This window comes from Rattus rattus, chromosome 3, assembly GCF_011064425.1.
Source record: "Rattus rattus isolate New Zealand chromosome 3, Rrattus_CSIRO_v1, whole genome shotgun sequence".
In the NCBI taxonomy this organism is placed as follows: domain Eukaryota; kingdom Metazoa; phylum Chordata; class Mammalia; order Rodentia; family Muridae; genus Rattus; species Rattus rattus.
The window spans coordinates 78,729,243-78,749,303 of record NC_046156.1 but is presented as its reverse complement, the minus strand read 5'-3'; the positions used below and the strand labels follow the sequence as shown (position 1 = coordinate 78,749,303).

General features: G+C 38.0%; 1 protein-coding gene across 1 annotated transcript in view; it reads right to left on the bottom strand.

The window, feature by feature from the left end:
* The window catches only part of Zbbx (zinc finger B-box domain containing), a 91,404-nt gene that overhangs the window by 49,727 nt on the left and 21,616 nt on the right, over positions 1 to 20,061 (bottom strand). The window contains exons 5-6 of the mRNA XM_032898239.1: positions 8,175 to 8,324; positions 4,868 to 5,042 (exon numbers count right to left, since the gene is read on the bottom strand). Coding sequence (XP_032754130.1) covers positions 4,868 to 5,042; positions 8,175 to 8,324 — 325 coding nt within the window. The remainder of the gene's footprint in view (positions 1 to 4,867; positions 5,043 to 8,174; positions 8,325 to 20,061) is intronic.

Genomic DNA, 20,061 nt, shown 5'->3' with positions numbered 1-20,061 from the left:
GCGGCTGAAACCATGGGTCCCTCAATGTGTATTCTTCGGTTGACGATTATTTTTAAATTACATGCAACATTCATGTGTTCATCAATGTCTGTGATAATCGATTCTAATAACAAACATCTACTGCTAGGAGAAGAATCTTCCCTATACATTCAGCAAGACACTTTGCTCCTCAACTGAGGGGCATAAAGATGCACGAACTGTGGCTTCCAGACAGAAAGATCTCATGAGTTTTGTTTTACCACATTGCTTCTGGCTCAACAACCTTCTCTTCTGAGAATTTGGGTGAGATTCTCTACCACTCATTCTTTTGAAAACACAAGCATTTTTCTTAACATACAGCACTGGATGCCTGAAGAATCTGAGGAATACCCAGGAGACCAGAGTAGAGGAACCCAAGCAAGCCAAGAGGAAAATGTCAACAGGGAGGTCAGAGGGAGAAGAACTTTAGCTCATATAATGGCCTCTGGCCAGCAAAAGCACCTAACATTCACACTGAAGAAAAGAAAGTTTTGGTTGACTGAAATGAATTAAGGTAGAAATCAGTGATAAAAATATCTGAGAACTGGGGAAGTTAAAGCACACTACTCTGCTAAATAGCCATGGAACACAAGGATGCTTAATGTAATTCATAATAAAAGCTGCATGTATTAAACATAGTACTTATCTCCATTATTTGAGCATAATACTAAGTGCCTGGCAATATTAAGTGTTGGTGATAATGAAATTCAACAGAAAACTCGTATGCACTTCAGATTAAAATGTTGCAATGGAGTATAAAATGTTGAAAATAGTTTTCGTAATAGTTCATCTTTATCTAGTTTACTTGAGAACATATATATTCCTGACAAACCAGCTAGTTTTCTCTCAAGTGATGACATACTTGGAAATGTATATAGGGCATACTTCAAGACCTACACACACACAAACAAATTATGGTAGTAATATTTGACATGCTCAAAATGGGAAATACATTTTAAAAAATCAACATTGAAACAAACATAGTGGAACATTCACATAAAATAGATTAACAAACATTGAGAGTACATGAATTATAACCAATCACATTTTTGTGCATGAATTCCATATAAATAATACTGAGTCATATGAGATATAAAAGAATATAAATAACATAATTCCATACACACACACATTCACACACAAACACACACACACACACACACACACATACACACACACACACACGAAAGGAGGAGCTGGAGAAAACAGAGAGCAGTCATATGACAAGGGAGAATGACAGATGCTTATTAGTTTTTTCCTCCATGTTCTGTATAAAATTCACAATCCTTCTGTTATACCCATTTTAATATAGAATATAAAAGCTAAAATGAAATTAAAATACTTAAAACCACACATCATATTACTAATAAAATGTTAAATATTTTTCAGAGAATCAAAATTAAAAATGCCAATAACAGTCCTTCTTGTAACTATTTCTACACAGGAGTTTCATTGTAAGGAAGAATGAGAATAAGTGATAAAAACAATCGCTCCATACAAAACATTTCAACTTTTATTTCCAAACATCCATCAGCTTATCATAGCACTTTCCCCCAACTACCTATCCTAAATACACCTTAGTCTTTGCTGGTCTATCACAGCAAAACAGAAAATGAAAATAACACAGAAAATAAAAACATTTTCTCTTTTCAAAACTCTTAGTTAAATATATTCTTCAAATTCTGTAAAGCCACATAATCCCTTTCTTTCCTGGGATTCCCATTCCCCTACGAAAATGTTAGACAGAAGACATCTGCCACACACCACCATTTATATGTGGGTTCCAATCAGTCTCATCTTTGTGGTGTAGCAATGGCAGAATTACTTCTTTAACTGTGCTCTAACAAAGCCAGGAAAGTGACACTTCATGGTGACAAACTTCAAAACATCAGAGAGTAGTTTGTTCTTCCTGTTGTAGGGGAAACATGACAGGAGTTTCATAGATCATAACAGTAGCCGGAAGGAAAAATACCCAAACTCATGAGGTACTGTCTCCTAACCAGGATCATGTTGAACCGTGTATAAATTATTACAGGGAAATATTAAGATTAGAATTTCTAGAAAATATGACACATGTTAAGAGAAATGAATTCTGGGGCTGGAGAGATGGCTCAGTGGTTAAGAGCACTGACTGCTCTTCCAGAGGTCCTGAGTTCAATTCCCAGCAACCACATGGTGGCTCACAACCATTTGTAAAGAGATCCGATGCCCTCTTCTGGTTTATCTGAAGACAGCTACAGTGTACTTATATATAATAAATGGATAAACCTTAAAAAAAGAGAAAGAAATGAATTCCATGGATGTAGCTACACTTTTCTCATAGTGATATGATACAATATTCTCTGGGGATACTATGGTAATAAATAGGGATTACATAGGACATATACTATAGGCCGAATAAAATATCTGTAGCAGAAATATATTTTCATGATAGTAAATCACTATAGCTTTTAGGATAAAAAAATATTCACTACAACCATTCTATGTGTAACCAAATTACCCTAATGACATCCATCTAATAGCCAATCACTGGCTCTTGGGAAATAGAAGGAAACCAAGGTGTTGCCATCTGCACAATGCTACAAAACCTGAGGGATATTGTAATTAGATCATGAGAACATCCTAGCCCTGACTCATTTCAATGATAAACAGGTATAAGTGAAATAAACTCTTTCCACTCTAACTTTTGGTCACAATGTTTCATTGCAGCAATAGTAACCTTAACACAGCTTCCATGTGCGCAGAACTCATATAGCTCATGGAGGAAAACCATGAATTATACTTCTACTTCTTATTATATCTGGTGACAGAAATAGAAAAAAATGCATTTACTGAGCCTAGCATTACCACACTAGAGCTAGCAGTCTAGGTGTGACATATTGTTTTCCTATTTCTAAATTTGTGTTCACGAATAGAAGGTTTTATTGCAGCACAGCAATACATTCATGTGCTGTCTCTGACCTTTTCCTTTCTCTATTTAGAAGATTGGCGACAGGAACCATGAACTTGCTTACAGCAAAAGCTTGTCAAGTTCTGTAATAGATAAAGGGTGTCTTTTCAGTTGTAAATGCTGTGATACCTTTTCAAGTAAAAATATAGAATCTACAGAGCAACTGTGATTAGTTTGATAAACTTTATAATGGTCTGAATCATCCACTGAATGCTGGATGCTGCACTAAATGAGGATTGATGACATTTTTATAATTCCATAAAGTATTAGGTTCAGGCATTTCATTTTAGCATATAAATGATTAGGGAAGGAAGAGAAAATTCCAGGATCTACTTATGTACTAACCTATCAATTTTTATATCACCATTAAGTCTTTAGGGTAAGATTCTTTCAATAATTTATGTCTAAGGAAATAAGTCAATATTGGACCCATATTTCTAATGAAGCCAATATGAGAAAAAATTAAAACAAGTTATCATCTTTCACTTTATTTTTAATAAACCAGTATAGGCTCAAAGTTAAGAGTTTAAGAAGGTTTCTGGAGCTCAGGGCATTGCCTTTTGTTTCATTGCATGCCCTGGGTAACTTTTGCTCCCATTCAGGCTGGTTTAGGGTTGCCATTCCTGCCATGAAACACTATGGCTAAAAAGTGAGTTGTAGTGGAAAGAGTTTACTTCACTTACACGTCTCTGTTAATCATTGACAGAATCAGGGCAAGAACACAAACAGGACAGGAACCTGGAAACAGAAACTGATGAAGAGGTCCTGAAGGGCTGCTGCTGAGTGGTTTGTCTCTTGTGGTTTGCTTAGCCTTCATACAGAACCATCTTAGAGGTAACCCCATTCACAATGGGCTTGACCTTCCTACATGAATCACTAATTTAAGAAATGCCCCATAGACTTGCCTTACAGGCCAATCTAACGGAGGCATTTGCCCAACTGAGGGTTTTTTCCCCTCTCAAATGATTATAGTTTGTGGCAAGTTGACACAAAAATTAGCTACCACAGTTTGTTGAATATGCCATAATGAAACCCATTGTTTCCTATTTGAACCTAGAACTGAGATTAAAAACTTTCAGAGAAATAGCTTTTGTAGATGAAAAAACACACTGCATGTACAGTTCTATTCTTCCTATGAGGTTCATTGTGGTCATACGCTCAACCTTCAAGTTACAGCTGAAGATTTCCATGCAAAAACTTGTCTCTCCGCCCTTTCTATTTATGATGCGATTTTGGAGCCAGTGCAGTTTGGGAGGTTGAGATCTCACCAGAAAAAGTAATTCTCAGGGAGGCATGCTGTGTGGTTTCTATCAGCACCTATATCCTGTCTTGGGTCTCATGCCTGTTTTACAGTGATGTAAGAAATGAGGACTCCAGCCATCTGCTCCTGCTGCTTTGGAGTCACCTGCTGCTGTATTTCTCCTACCTTGATGGGCTCTATTGTCTCCAACTGTGAGCCAAGATAAATAATTTCTCCTTCAGGTTGCTTTGTTGGAGATTTGTCCACACTGAAAAGAAACTTACTGATCTAAGGCAAACAAAGTGTCCTTTGCTGACCAGCCCCACAGACTCTGCCAACCTGAAACATTGCAACAGTAGATCTCAAATGAAATAGTTTTCTAACCACTGTTTCCTTATAAGAAAAGAAAAGTTTTGACTTCAATCCCATGATCTGAATTTACATAAAAACCAGGTAAATATCCACCCATGATCAACTCCGGGCTTTATAAATATTAAACAACTCACCATTGACCACCTAGTGTGTATATTAAGCTCCCCCGAGAAGCTGTAGCAAAGTGTTCTTCATTTGGTTTTAAGTCTTGCATTTGTACTGTCAGGAGTGGAAAGCAATGAACACATCTTTATTTTGTTGAATGATTACTTGAACAATATCCATACCTGGTTTTTTTGCGTGCACATCCTCCTCCTTGTTGTCCTCCTGATGCCCAGCTCTCCATTGTGTTAAGGCTTCTTGGAAGGACTGAGCAGATGCTTCTTCATCAAAAGGCATTTCCCACATGGCCTTGTACATTGGATTTCCATCGTTCCCTCCTTCTGTGGCTGTAGTTTCTACCTAACCAGTTAAAAATGTAGCAAAGACTGTTTATTAAATTACCTGCATATTATAAGGACATGAAAAAAATGCAATTAACTCAGAAGGATAGATTTTTATATAACCCTCATTTAAATGCTCTATTGTGTTCTTTAAAACTCTATTGGCAGTTATAAATGGTCTGCTCAGAAGTTATCACTGTAAGATCCTTTTTTTTTTTTTTATTAACTTGAGTATTTCTTATTTACACTTTGAGTGTTATTCCTTTCCCGGTTTCCGACAAACATCCCCCAATCCCTCCCCTCCCTTCTTTATGGGTGTTCCCCTCCCCATCCTCCCCCCCTTGCCGCCCCCCCCAACAATCTAGTTCATGGGGGTTCAGTCTTAGCAGGACCCAGGGCTTCCCCTTCCACTGGTGCTCTTACTAGGATATTCATTGCTAACTATGAGGTCAGAGTCCAGGGTCAGTCCATGTATAGTCTTTAGGTAGTGGCTTAGTCCCTGGAAGCTCTGGTTGCTTGGCATTGTTGTACATATGGGGTCTCGAGCCCCTTCAACCACTTCCAGTTCTTTCTCTGATTCCTTCAACCGGGGTCCTATTCTCAGTTCAGTGGTTTGCTGCTGGCATTCGCCTCTATATTTGCTGTATTCTGGCTGTGTCTCTCAGGAGCGATCTACATCCGGCTCCTGTCGGCCTACACTTCTTTGCTTCATCCATCTTGTCTAATTGGATGGCTGTATATGTATGGGCCACATGTGGGGCAGGCTCTGAATGGGTGTTCCTTCTGTGTCTGTCTTAATCTTTGCCTCTCTATTTCCTGCAAAGGTATTCTTGTTCCCCCCCTTTTTTTTTTTGGTTCTTTTTTTCGGAGCTGGGGACCGAACCCAGGGCCTTGCGCTTCCTAGGCAAGCGCTCTACCACTGAGCTAACTCCCCAACCCCTCTTGTTCCCCTTTTAAAGAAGGAGTGAAGCATTCACATTTTGATCATCCGTCTTGAGTTTCATTTGTTCTAGGCATCTAGGGTAATTCAAGCATTAGGGCTAATAGCCACTTATCAATGAGTGCATACCATGTGTGTTTTTCTGTGATTGGGTTAGCTCACTCAGGATGATATTTTCCAGTTCCAACCATTTGCCTACGAATTTCATAAAGTCATTGTTTTTGATAGCTGAGTAATATTCCATTGTGTAGATGTACCACATTTCTGTATCCATTCCTCTGTTGAAGGGCATCTGGGTTCTTTCCAGCTTCTGGCTATATAAATAAAACTGCGATGAACATAGTGGAGCACGTGTCTTTTTATATGTTGGGGCATCTTTTGGGTATATGCCCAAGAGAGGTATAGCTGGATCCTCAGGCAGTTCAATGTCCAATTTTCTGAGGAACCTCAGACTGATTTCCAGAATGGTTGTACCAGTCTGCAATCCCACCAACAATGGAGGAGTGTTCCTCTTTCTCCACATCCTCGCCAGCATTTTGCTGTCACCTGAGTTTTTGATGAGTTTTAACCATTCTGACTGGTTTGAGGTGGAATCTCAGGGTTGTTTTAATTTGCATTTCCCTTATGACTAAAGATGTTGACCATTTCTTTAGGTGTTTCTCAGCCATTCGGCATTTCTCAGCTGTGAATTCTTTGTGGAGCTATGAACCCCATTTTTAATAGGGTTATTTGTCTCCCTGCGGTCTAACTTCTTGAGTTCTTTGTATATTTTGGATATAAGACCTCTATCTGTTGTAGGATTGGTAAAGATCTTTTCCCAATCTGTTGGTTGCTGTTTTGTCCTAACCACAGTGTCCTTTGCCTTACAGAAGCTTTGCAGTTTTATGAGATCCCATTTGTTGATTTGTAAGATCCTTTAAATCCAATGACTTTATTTTATCCCTGGTCATCCCTTCTACAGATGTTCTGGTTCTGTACATATTATTTATCCTTTCTCCATCTCCAATCCTCCGCTACTTGCAACCTTCCCACATTACAGCAGTTTTCTTGATACAAGACAGGGTCTCATTCTCTATGTAGCCAAGATTGGTCTCAAACTTGAGAGGTATCTACTTTGGACTCCTGAATTACAAAATTATAGGCATGAAATCACACCAGTTGATATGAGTATAGATATGTATGTATCTGTAATTTTATGTATTCTAATATAAACCTCATGTTCTTAGTGTGTCGAAAACTTTGGCTACTCTGAAATACAAATTCTCTCAGCATCTACAAAGCTTTGGAAGAATCTTCTCCTTCCTTGTTCTCTACTCTTACCTCCTCAGTCATTCACTGCTCCAGCTAACCTTACGATCTTGGAGACTTGAGAACTATTATGTACATGTCCTCATCGGAACTTTACACTAATTGTGAGCCCTTTGCATAGTTTTTTCACAGCCATTTTGCTCATGCCATTCAATTTCTCCAATATTACCTTCCTACAGAATTCTCCACTAGGACTAGTTACAATGATTAACTCCTCTGAGACCTCTTTTCTGTTTGCTTGCTTGCTTGTTTTCTTCTTTAGCTTATTTCTGAAGAAGTTTACTCTACAGATCCCATACAATAAATCTTGTGTGAATACTGTTTTATATCATTTCATTAGTACATCATTAGAATATAGTAGCTTCCCTTAACAAGTAAGGAAAACGGTCAATCAATTTCGTGAAAGTGACCCTAACCCTAACTATAACATAAAAGTTTGTGTAGCACATTGTGTGATCAGTAGTTAATCTAAATAACTGCCAGATTTTAGGATCCATCTTCCTTTTTACACTGCTGAATTTGCTTGTCACCTCAACTTTTATATTTTGAATATATAAAAAATATACTAAAAACAAATTCTAACTAATACAAAATTGATATGTTACGTCCTGGATTTTCCTTGAATGTTTCTCTCCAACCTTCATACAATTCCTGACATGGTCAAAATTCTCAAAAGTCATATTGTCAAAAATTTTTTTCACCAAAAACAATAGTTTTCAGTGGAATCAAAGTAATCTTAGAATTAGTTTTTTAGTCTAAATTTGTTCAATTACTAAAAGAGTTAAATGCTAATTAGCAACATGATAAAATAACATCCCCAAATGTGCATCTGTGGTGGGAGATATAAACAGCAGTCACTGCACATAGGACAGGAGATACCCTCCTTTGTCTTCCTCAGTTTACCTCAGAGCTCTTCTGAAGAAGCAGGGCTTTGGGTTTCTGCTGACTTTTACTGGATGCTTCTGCAGGATTATTTCCTTCATTGGGTGGATTTACTTCCTTTATAAATTTATGAGCAGCATCTAACACGTTGGATATGATTTGACATTTTGGCTATTAAAAAAAAGAAGAAAAGTACTGTCAAGAATCTTAACGTGGGAGTCTCAGTAATTTACAAACAACAAATCAAGTTGTCAGTGTTGTATGACTTGTTAAATACAATACAATTTATATACTTTAGTTTTATTATTTATTTTTCAGATAATAATATATTACTTCCCTCTCCCCATCCCTCCCTTTAAACCTTCCCAGATGCCCAGATGCCACCTATTGCTTTCTTTCAAATCTATGACTTTTTCGTTTAATGTTTTTTCATGAATACATTAATATACATATATATATGTGTGTGTGTGTGTGTGTGTGTGTGCGTGTGCGTGCGTGCGTGCGTGCGTGCGTGCGTGCGTGCGTGCGTGTGTGTGTGTGTGTGTTTTTTCAAGGCTGAAAATTGGGTATAAGGTAACCACTTGTGTTTCTTTCTCTTTTTTATTATTATTTTTATTTATTCTTTAATTCTTTAATCTTTTTTACAGTCCAACATTTATCCCCCTCCTGGTCCACCCTTTGATTGTTCCACATCCCACACTGCCCCCACCCCCACGTCTCCAAAAGGACATCACCACCTCTCCACACGACCAGACTTCTCCACTACCTGGGGCTCCAAGTCTCTCAAGAGTTAGGTACATTTTCTCTGATTGAATCCAAACCCAGCAGTCCTCTGCTGTATATGTGTTATGCTGGTTATGCTGCCTGTTTGGTGGCTCAGTGTCTAAGAGATCCAGGGATTCCAGGTTAGTTGGGATTGCTGGTCTTGCTATAGGGTCGCCCTCCTCCTCAGCTTCTTCCAGCTTTTCCCTAATTCGATCACAGAGGTCAGCAGCTTCTGTCCATTGGTTGGGTGTAAATATCTGCATCTGACTCTTTCAACTGCTTGTTGGGCCTTTCAGAGGGCAGTCATGATAGGCCCCAGTTTGTAACAACACCATAACATTAGTAATAGTGTCAGGCCTTGGGACCTCACCTTGAGCTGGATCCCATTTTGGGTCTATCACTGGACCTCTGTGTCCTCAGGCTTTTCTCCATTTTTTCCCTGCAGTTCTTTCAGATAGGAACAATTCTGGGTCAGGGTTTTTGACTCTGAAATGGCGACCCCATCTCTTCACTTGATTCATTTTCACCACGTTCAGTAACCTTTAGTTGCCTGTATTTCTTTGCACATGGTTGGGGTCTAGCAGGCTTTCTCTCCATGGAGTTTAACTCACTATTTTGATTTTTGCTGTTAAGCTCAATTTTAAGCATTCATCTTGGTAAGACTTTAGGCCTAAAACTTTTGACATTACTAAGAGATACAATTCCACAGCAAACTCTCTGATTCCCTGGCTCTCTCATTCATTCTTTCTTTCCAAACTCCTACAATGTTCCCTGAGCTTCTGGTGTAGGAGTTGTTTTTTATAGGTTCATGTATTGGGGCTAGACTTCTGACTTCTAAATTTTGATTAGGGATGGTTTCTTGTATTGTCCCTGTCTGTTACAAATAAAAGTTTCCTTGATGAGGGGTGAAGACCACACTTATCTGTGGATAGTTAATGAATACTTAGAGTATAGTTATGGAGAATGCTGGCTTAATTCCATGATAATTGCAGGTTCTCTTCCAAGGTCTAGGGCTCCTCTAGTTCTGAGTAGTTGGATAGGATTCCAGTACCCGGAATGATTTCCCTTTTTTGGGCAGTCTTATGCCCAAATAAAGAGCTGCTGTTACAGCCAGGGTATTAGTGCCACTACTGTACCCTGTGTTATAGTACTAAACTGCCCCTTATTGTGCTTCATGGTAATCATAGCTCGGTAGAACCATTGGTTGCTTCCCTCCTTTGGAAGCTAGTGTGCTGCCTTCTGATATCAATCATCCTAACAGTAGCTACTATCTACTGGGAGAAATAATTGAGTCTCATACTTTTCTAAGCATCTTTAAAAAATTTAATGATTTAGTCCTCAAGAAAACTCCAAAATGTATTGTTTTTCTGTTTTAGTAATAGAGTAATTCAAGCTCAGAAACTTGAAGTAAGTAGCTTAAAGTCACATCGTTAGTAGCAAGCAGAGCAGGGAGGTGTGTAACCCTAAAGATTAACAGCCTTTTCACTATGCTACCCTCAAAAATATTGCTGTGCTACTTTATAGACTTTATGGACAAAAGCAAACCAACCAAACAGCAAACAAACAAACAAAAACAAAAAACCCTAAATATATCATATTTATAAAGATTGTAGGTAAGTTGTAATAAGTTTTCTTTTGTATCAAAACATCTTTAGGAAACACATACTGTCCTGAGGTAGACAGCAGGATGTGCTCAGTCTGGACTTCCCTAAGACGCCAAGTCATTCCTCATTTGCAGTCTTCACACTGAAGAACCTACAGGAAATCCTTTCCTATTTTATCTTTATCTTCATCAGCTTTGTCTGCATATGGTCTCCTCCTGGAACCACTCCCCGCTTTTCTAAAGGGCCCTGTATCCTCCCCCTTCTATGTTATTTCACCTTGAGCTCATTACCACCACCTATTATAAGGATTATACATCATCATGTGATGGACAACCATCTTGCTATATTAAGAAGCTCATAAAGCAAAGTGTGCCTTATAAAACATCATATGGCTATCAGAGTGTCCACTAAATAGTGTATGGTTAAAATAATGTATGGAAAGAGGCAAATGAGCTTGCAGAAGAGTTTAGAACAACTTAAAAAGTCATGTTAGAAATAACTTTGCCCCCCCCCCATGAAGGGGATAGAAATTTCACAAGAAGACCAACAGAGTCAACTAAGCTGGAGTTTAAGGGCTCCTAGAGACTGAACCACCAACCAAAGAGCATGCACGGGTAAGACCAAGGTCTCTGGCAAATATATAGCAGATGTGCAGTTAGTCTCCATGTGGATCCCCCAACAACTGGAGTAGGGGTATCCCTAACGCAATCTCTCTGTGGAATTCATTCCCCTAATTGGGATGTCTTTCCTGGCCTCAATGGGAGAGCATGTGCCCAAACCTGCAGACACTTGATGTGCCAGAGTGGAAAAATAACAGTGATGGCCCCATCTTTCAGAGGAGAAGGAGATGAGGGTGGGAGGAGAGACCTATGAAGAGAGACTGGTAGAGGCAGTGATCAGGATGTTAAATGAATAAATTAATTAATTAATGGAGAAAAATTGCCTAGGTCCCCTTAGGGGATGGCTCTGGTCAGGGGAACATTGAGAAGGTCTGAGTGGTCTCCTACCAGCAAGTAGGCTGATCCATCTCATGACTCTACAGAATTCTGTATCTAAATTTAAACTAAGTTTCAAAAGCAAAGAACAGAGTTTCCAGAGGCTCTCTAAGAAACTTAGTATCAGCAACCCAAAAACATGGATCTCATGTATCAGAAAATATCCAGAGGAAGAGTATAGCAGGATTCAGAAGTAACATTTTTTTCTAATCTTCTGCCATGGCAGTATTCCCACATAAAACTTTTTATGTAGTAACAATCTAAATAGATAAAATTACATTGGAATTGCTCAGGTATGACCTTTTGCAATTCTATTAAGATGCACTGCTGTCTGAAATAGTAATAAATCAGTGATTACAAATCAAGAAGCATTATTTCACACTGAACTCATAGACTACTCATGAAACATGACTCTGTTCCTTACACACACACATGTTGGTGCTTGCACTGTGCACAGACATGTGACAGTCACTCCACATCGCTGCCCTTCCTGATGGTTACTACAGAAATCTCTGCAGTCTTTGTTTTAAGAGACATTCACTGTAGTGAAATGCCTGTGAAATGAAAACTTTAAAATACTGGAAAGAGAAATTGAAGATTCTTTATTCTAGAACATGGGAAGATGCCCTATGACAACAGACTGGCAGAATGAATATTATGAAAATATTACAAAACCAGAAAAGTTCTACAGATTCAATAAAATCCTAGAAAAGTTTAAATGATAGTCTTCAAAGATACACAAAAATATTTTACTGTTCATACAAAAGCTCAAAAATTGTCAGGAAGCCCAAGCATCCTAACCAACATAGAGTTTGATTTCATATCATATTCCAAAATCATTGTACCAAAAGCATCATAGTTCTTGGCATAGCAAATGATGCATAGATACAGTAAAATAGAGGAGCTAGAAATAAATCAACACAGCTACAGCCACCTGATTTTAGACAAAGATACCAAAAACAAACATTCGAGAAAAGACAGCCTGTTAATGAAACGTTGCTGACAAAAGTAAACAAAATAAAAAACGTGGATATTCACATCAAGAAGAGTGAAGATACACACCTCCCTTTAAAAACAAAGCAAAGCAAAACCACAACTGCTTAATTACATTATTTGACAAAGAAGGTAAGAAGAAATTACTATCCCCTCATATTAAAGTCTCAAAATATATAGATTCTTCCTAGAAAAAAACTACAGTTAACATTTGGAAACACATTTCTGAAAACTTTTATGTCTATTTAGAGGTACACAATTAAACTTCTGACACAAATCATATCATCCATTTAATACAAGCACTTCCATTTTTATTTTATTTTATTTATTCACTTTACATCCTGCACACTGTTCCCAGTCACCCTTCCCACAATACTCCCCCCACCCCCATCACCTTCTCTCTGAGAAGATGGGGCTCCCTGGGTATTCCCTCACCTTGACATATTAAGTCTCTGCAAGACTAAGCTTTTCTTCTCCCACTGAGACAAGACAAGGCAGCCCAACTAGAAGAATATATCCCATATAAAACAACAATTTGGGGGATAGCCTGTACTCCAGTTGTTTGGTACCCACATAAAGTCCAAGCTGCACACCTGCTGCATATATGTGGACAGGCCTAGGTCCAGCCCACTTATGCTCTTTGTTTGATGGCTCAGTCTCTGAGAGCCCCAAGGGTTTAGATAGTTGATTCTGTTCCTCTTCCTGTGGATATAAACTTGAGTGAAGTAACCCAATCTCAAAAGGACATTAATGGTATATACAGAGATATGATTGAATATAGAATACCCCTGCTACAGTAGGTTCAAATGAGGAAATTTTAAAAAGTCATAAAAATGCAAATGGAGGGGGTGAACTGGATGGGAGAGAGGATGGTGAGGGGAATGGAATGGGAGGAGGTCAGAGTCAGGGATATGGAAAGACAGGAGAAATGACCAAATGGCCATGAGAATTACAGAAATCGAACTGAAAGAGATGGGGGTCATATGCAGGATATGACACAGATATAATGGAGGTCCCCAAGAATCAATCGGTGTTGCCTTAGTTGTTACCTGGAGCAGTGGGGATATGGAATCTGAAAAGGCCATCTGCTATAGCCAGAAAGGAGTGATAGAGACAACAACCCACACACAAGACCTTCAGCCTGAAAATTATCCTGTCTACAAGAAATGCATGCATGAAATAGGCAACCAATAATGAAATTATAAAATTAGATCCAACTACAAAAGTCTATATTCAACAAAACTGGAAAATCTGTAGGAAATGGACAATTTTCTAGACAAATACCAGGTACCAAAGTTAAATCAGGAACAAATAAATCATTTGAACAGCCCCATAACTCCTAAAGAAATAGAAGCAGTTATTAAAAGTCTCCCAACCAAAAACAGCCAAGGTCCAGATGGGTTCGGTGCAGAGTTCTATCAGACCTTCATAGAAGACCTCATACCAATACTATCCAAACTATTCCACAAAATTGAAACAGATGGAACACTACCAAATTCCTTCTATGAAGCCACAATTACTCTTATACCAAAACCACACAAAGACCCAACAAAGAAAGAGAACTTCAGACCAATTTCCCTTACGAATATTAACACAAAAATACTCAATAAAATTCTTGCAAACTGAATCCAAGGGCACATCAAAACAATCATCCATCATGATCAAGTAGGCTTCATCCCAGGGATGCAGGGATGGTTTAATATACGAATATCCATCGATGTAATCCACTATAAAAACAAACTCAAAGATAAGAACCACGTGGTCATTTCAGTAGATGCTGAGAAAGCATTTGACAAAATTCAACACCCCTTCATGAAAAAAGTCCCGAAAAGATCAGGAATTCAAGGCCCATATCTAAACATAGTAAAAGCAATATATAGCAAACCAGTAGTTAACATCAAACTAAATGGAGAGAAAATTGAAGAAATTCCACTAAAATCAGTGACTAGACAAGTTTGCCCACTCTCTCCCTATTTATTCAATATAGTACTAAAAGACCTAGCCAGAGCAATCAGACAGAAAAGGAGGTTCAAAGTGTTACAAATTGGAAGAGAAGAAATAAAAATATCACTATTTGCCAGTAATATATTAGTGTACTTAAGCGACGACAAAAGTTCAACCAGAGAACTACCTAATAAACAACTTCAGCAAAGTGTTGAGGTATAAAACTAACTCAAACAGATCAGTAGCCTTCATCGACTCAAAGGATAAACAGATAAACAGGCTGAGAAAGAAATTAAGGGAAAGACACCCTTCACAATAGACCCAAATTACATAAAATATTTTGGTGTGACTTTAATCAAGCAAGTGAAAGATCTGTATGACAAGAACTTCAAATCTCTGAAGAAATAAATTGAGGAAGATCTCAGAAGATGGAAAGATCTCCCATGCTCATGGATTGGCAGGATTAATATAAGAAGGCCATTTTGCCAAAAACAATCTACAGATTCAGTGAAATCCCCATCAAAATTCCTACTCAATTCTTTATAGAGATAGAAAGAACAATTTGTAAATTCATTTGGAATAACAAAAAACACAAGATAGAGAAAACTATACTCAACAATAAAAGGGGTGTCACCATCCCTGACTTCAAGCAGTATTGCAGAGCAATAGTCATAAAAACTGTATGGTATTGGTACAGAGACAGGCAGATTGATAGTAGAATGGAACTGAAGACCCAGAAATGAACCCACATACCTATAGCCACTTGATCTTTGAAAAAGGAGCTAAAACCATCCAATGGAAGAAAGATAGCATTTTCAACAAATGGTGCTGGTTCAACTGGAGGTCAGCATGTAGAAGAATTCTTATCACCATGTACAAAGCTTAAGTCCAAGTGGATCAAGGACCGCCACATCAAACCAGATACACTCAAACTAATAGAAGAAAAAGTGGGGAAGAGTCTCAAACATATGGGCACTGGGGAAATTTTTCTGAACAAAACACCAAAGGTTTATATTCTAAGATCAAGAATCAACAAATGGGACCTCATAAAACTGCAAAGCTTTTGTAAATCAAAAGACACTGTCATTAGGACAATAAGGGAACCAACAGACTGGGAATAAATCTTTACCTATCCCACATCTGATAGAAGCCTAATATCCAAAATATGCAAAGAACTCAAGAAGTTAGTCTCCAGAGAGCCAAATCTTCCTATTAAAAATGGAGTACAGAGCTAAACAAAACATTCTCAGCTGAGGATTATCGAATGGCCAAAAAACACCTAAAGAAATGTTCAACATCCTTAGTCATCAGGGAAATGCAAGTCAAAACAACCCTGAGATTCTAACTCACACCAGTCAGGATGGCTAAGATAAAAATCTCAGGTGACAGCAGATGCTGGCAAGGATGTGGAGAAAGAGGAACACTCCTAAATTGTTGGTGGGATTGCAAACTGGTAAAACCATTCTGGAAATCAGTCTGGAAGTTCCTCAGAAAATTTGACATTACACTACCTGAGGACCCAGCTATACCTCTCTTGGGCATATACCCAAAAGATTCTCCAACATACAACAAAGACATATGCTCCACTATGTTCATAGCAGCCTTATTTATAATAGCCAGAAGCTGGAAAGAAATCCCTTCAACAGAGGAATGGGTTCAAAAAATGTGGAACATCTACACAATGGAGTACTACTCAGCTATCAAAAACAATGATGTCATGAAATTCATTGGCAAATGGAATGAACTAGAAAATATCATCCTGAGTGAGGTTACTCAATCACAGAAAAACGTACTTGGTATGCACTCATTGATAAGTGGATATTAGCCAAAAAGCTCAAATTACCCTAAATGCAATATACAGACCACAGGAAGCTCAAGAAGAAGGATGACCAAAATGCAGATGTTCCCACTCCTTAAAAGGAGGAAAAATATTCATAGGAGGGGATATGGAAGCAAAGTTTAGAGCAGTGCCTCAAGGAATGGCCATTCAGAGCCTAAAACACATGTGGCCCATATATATATAACCACCAAACTAGATAAGATTGATGAATCTAAAATATGCATGTGGAAAGGGACTGAATATAGATCTCTCCTGAGAGACAAATCCAGAGTATGTCCAATACAGAGGTCAATGCTAGCAGTAAACCACCAAACTGAGAGCAGGACCCCCTTTGGGGGAATTAGAGGAAGGATTGAAAGAGCTGAAGGGACTTGCAACCCCATAAGAACAACAATGCCAACCAACCAGGGACTAAACCATTACCAGAAGACCATACATGGACTGACCCAGGGCTCCAACTGCATGTGTAGCAGAGAATAGCCTTGTTGGGGCACCAGTGGAAGGGAAAGCCCTTGGTCTTGCCAAGGTTGGACCCCCAGTGCAGGGGAATATAGGGGAGGACAATAAGGGGGATGTATAGGGGGAATACTCGTATGGGGGAGGGGAAGAGGAGGGAACGGGGGCATATGAACAGGAAACCAGGAAGGGGAATAACGTTTGAAATGTAAGTAAAGAAATATATAATAATAAATTTAAAAAAGAACATAGTAAACCATATGTTTCACTATTGGACAGAAGTTTTAGAGCCAAGGAATATGATTTACTGCCAGTATTTCAATGTTCTACCACATCCTTCTCTGATCCCCATGATTTGATGATAAGATTTCATCTGGTAACAATTCTAAATTCTCACCTCAACTTTTCTTCCCCTTAGAACGATATTATCTTTCAAATTATATTCAAGAATTATTCATCACTCGGACAATACAGCATTAATCAAAGTGAAAAGAGCTGATATTTTGTAGGATTTTGGAGTGGATGACAGGTATTTTGTAGAAGTTAAGGTCCAAGAGCAAAAGTTTTATTTTTAATATCATGGCACACTTGATAGCATCTCTGTGCTGAAGGATGGTACCTTCCACTGTCAGCTAAATACTCCTCAGTGCTCAGTAATAAATACTAATGATCGCATTGACACAGCCATGAAAGTTAACACACAGCCCACACCATCTTACTTTGCATGTTTGAAAGCAGAACTGGGAATGCCTCCACTCGTGAATTTTTGCTTATGGTTTGAATTGGTGACAAGAATGTCACTATAAAATAATGTGGGGCAGATTTTAAATTTGCAGTTCTGGTGATCCAGTCTCCAAACCATCATGTACAACCACTTCTATACTAACTCTCCTTCTAAAGTGTTAACTTTCTCTGGTTTTCTACTTGCAAAGGTTTAAAAATTATTTATTGTAAACATAGACTTCATTCTAAATTCTCTAAAATTTGGCAGAAGAATCTAACATAGATTAAGATTAATAGTTCAGGCAATACACACAAAGAAAGAAAAAATGTATTTTAACAACTCAAAGGTATTATAAATCAACTAGTTTCAATGACTAATAAATACTGATTATTTGAAATTAGGACTAACTATATACACTTTTTTCTGCAAGAACACGTTATTGTCCTTTGTTCTGCAAGAACTAAATTTACCCATAAATGGATATAACTGTGATAGTTTATGTATTTGTCAAGTAAAAGTGATGCCTTTGAAAGATTTTGAGAAATTCAACTTAATTTTTAAGTTGGGATAGGGAGCAGTTGGGGGGAGGGAGACCAGGAAGGGATGAAGACTGGACTGTAAAAAAGGATTAAAAATAGAAAAAGTTAAAATTACTTATTTAAAAAAATACTTTAATACATTGTAAACAACTAAATAATTATGAAATATATAGAGAGTTACTTCCAAATTTCAGTTACTAAAATATACCTCTGTTCTTAGATCAAACTAATTTGTTCCGATAAATTTACCTTTCCAGATCAACTTATTAGAAATATATTTTCATAAAAGTAGACTTTACCTTAACTGAATAGTTTATCAGAATTTAGGGAGGAAATCAATGCATGATTAGTCAAAAGTTTCATCTACTCTATCCTAAAGGAAAATATCAAGAACAAGCTAGGACAAAAAGGCCAAAATTTCCATTCGGGCAATTAGAAAAAAAAAACAGAATTTGTAGCAAAGTCCCTACATACACATACACAAATACAGAGCAATCCAAATATTCAGAGTGAAACAGGTGGCATGAAATGACTTACAACAGAATCTGAATTTTCAGTAGTAAGAGTGCTCATTGGGGGAAGCGTGCTTACAGTGAGAGGAAGAAGACCTTGAGTTCAAGTCCTCACATCCCATGTAAAGGGACAAGTATCATCACAGACGTGCCTGTGAACCTTGTGCTGCAGGAAGACGGAGACAAGAACACTGAAGTTTGCTGCCCAGCAGCCTCACTGTGGATTCAGTGAGGTACTCTAGTTCAAGAGAGTGTATGCATGCAACACACACACACACACACACACACACACACACACACACACACACACACACAGAGAGAGAGAGAGAGAGAGAGAGAGAGAATTCAACAAATAAAAACAGAGAAAATAATCTTCCCTTGAAAGCATTGCTCTTCATGTTGCTAAAAATACTGTGACAAGTGCATAAGGTGTATAGCAGTCCAAATTGAAACTTTTTCACTATTCACAAACAAGATAGTAATCAAACCCTGGAAATACAAAAAAAAATGTGAAGATAGATCCAAATTTATCAACTTGCACCCAAGCCGAAGTTCATCAAGGACCTCACCATAAAACCAGATACACTGACTCTAACAGAAGAGAAAGTGAGAAATAGCCTCAGACATGTTGGCACAGAGTACGATTTCCTGAACAGAAAGAACACCAATGATTCAGTCTCGAAGATGAATAATTGATAAATAGGACCTCATGAAAAGCTTCTATACGGTCAAGGACAGCATCAATACTACAAAAGGCAACCTACAGATTGGGAAAAAATCTTCACCAACCCTATGTCTGATAGAAGGCTAATATCCAAAATATATAAAGAACTCAAGAGCTTCCACAAAAACCAAATAACCCAATTGAAATGGGATACAGAACTAAACGGAATTCTCAACAGAGGAATCTTGAATAGCCAAAAACTCTTAAAGAAATGCTCAACATTTATAGTCATTAGGGAAATGCAAATCAAAATGATTCTGAGATTCCATCTACACCAATCAGAATGGCTAAGATTAAAATCTCAGGTGACAACACATGCTAGTGAGGATGTGGAGAAAGGGGAACGCTCCTTCATTGGTGGTGGAATTGCAAACTGGTACAACTACTCTGGAAATCAATCTGGTGTTTCCTCAAAAACCTGGAAATAGTTCTACCTGAAGACCCAGGAAATACCACTCTGGGTCATGTACCCAATATATGCTGTACCATGACACAAGGGCACATGTTCTACTATGTTCATAGCAGCCTTACATATAATAGCCAGAAGCTAGAAGCAACCCAGATGGACCTCAAGAGAACAGTGGATACAGAAAATTTGGTTCATACACAATAGAATACTATTCAGCTTTTAAAGAAGAGAGGACATCATGAATCGTGCAGGCAAATGGATGGAACTAGAAAATATCATTCTGAGTGAGGTAACCCAGATCCAAAATGACGTCCATGGTATGTTTTCACTGATAAGTGGATATTAGCCAAGAGTTATAGAATATTCATAACACAACCCTCAGAAGTTTAACAAGAAGGAAGGC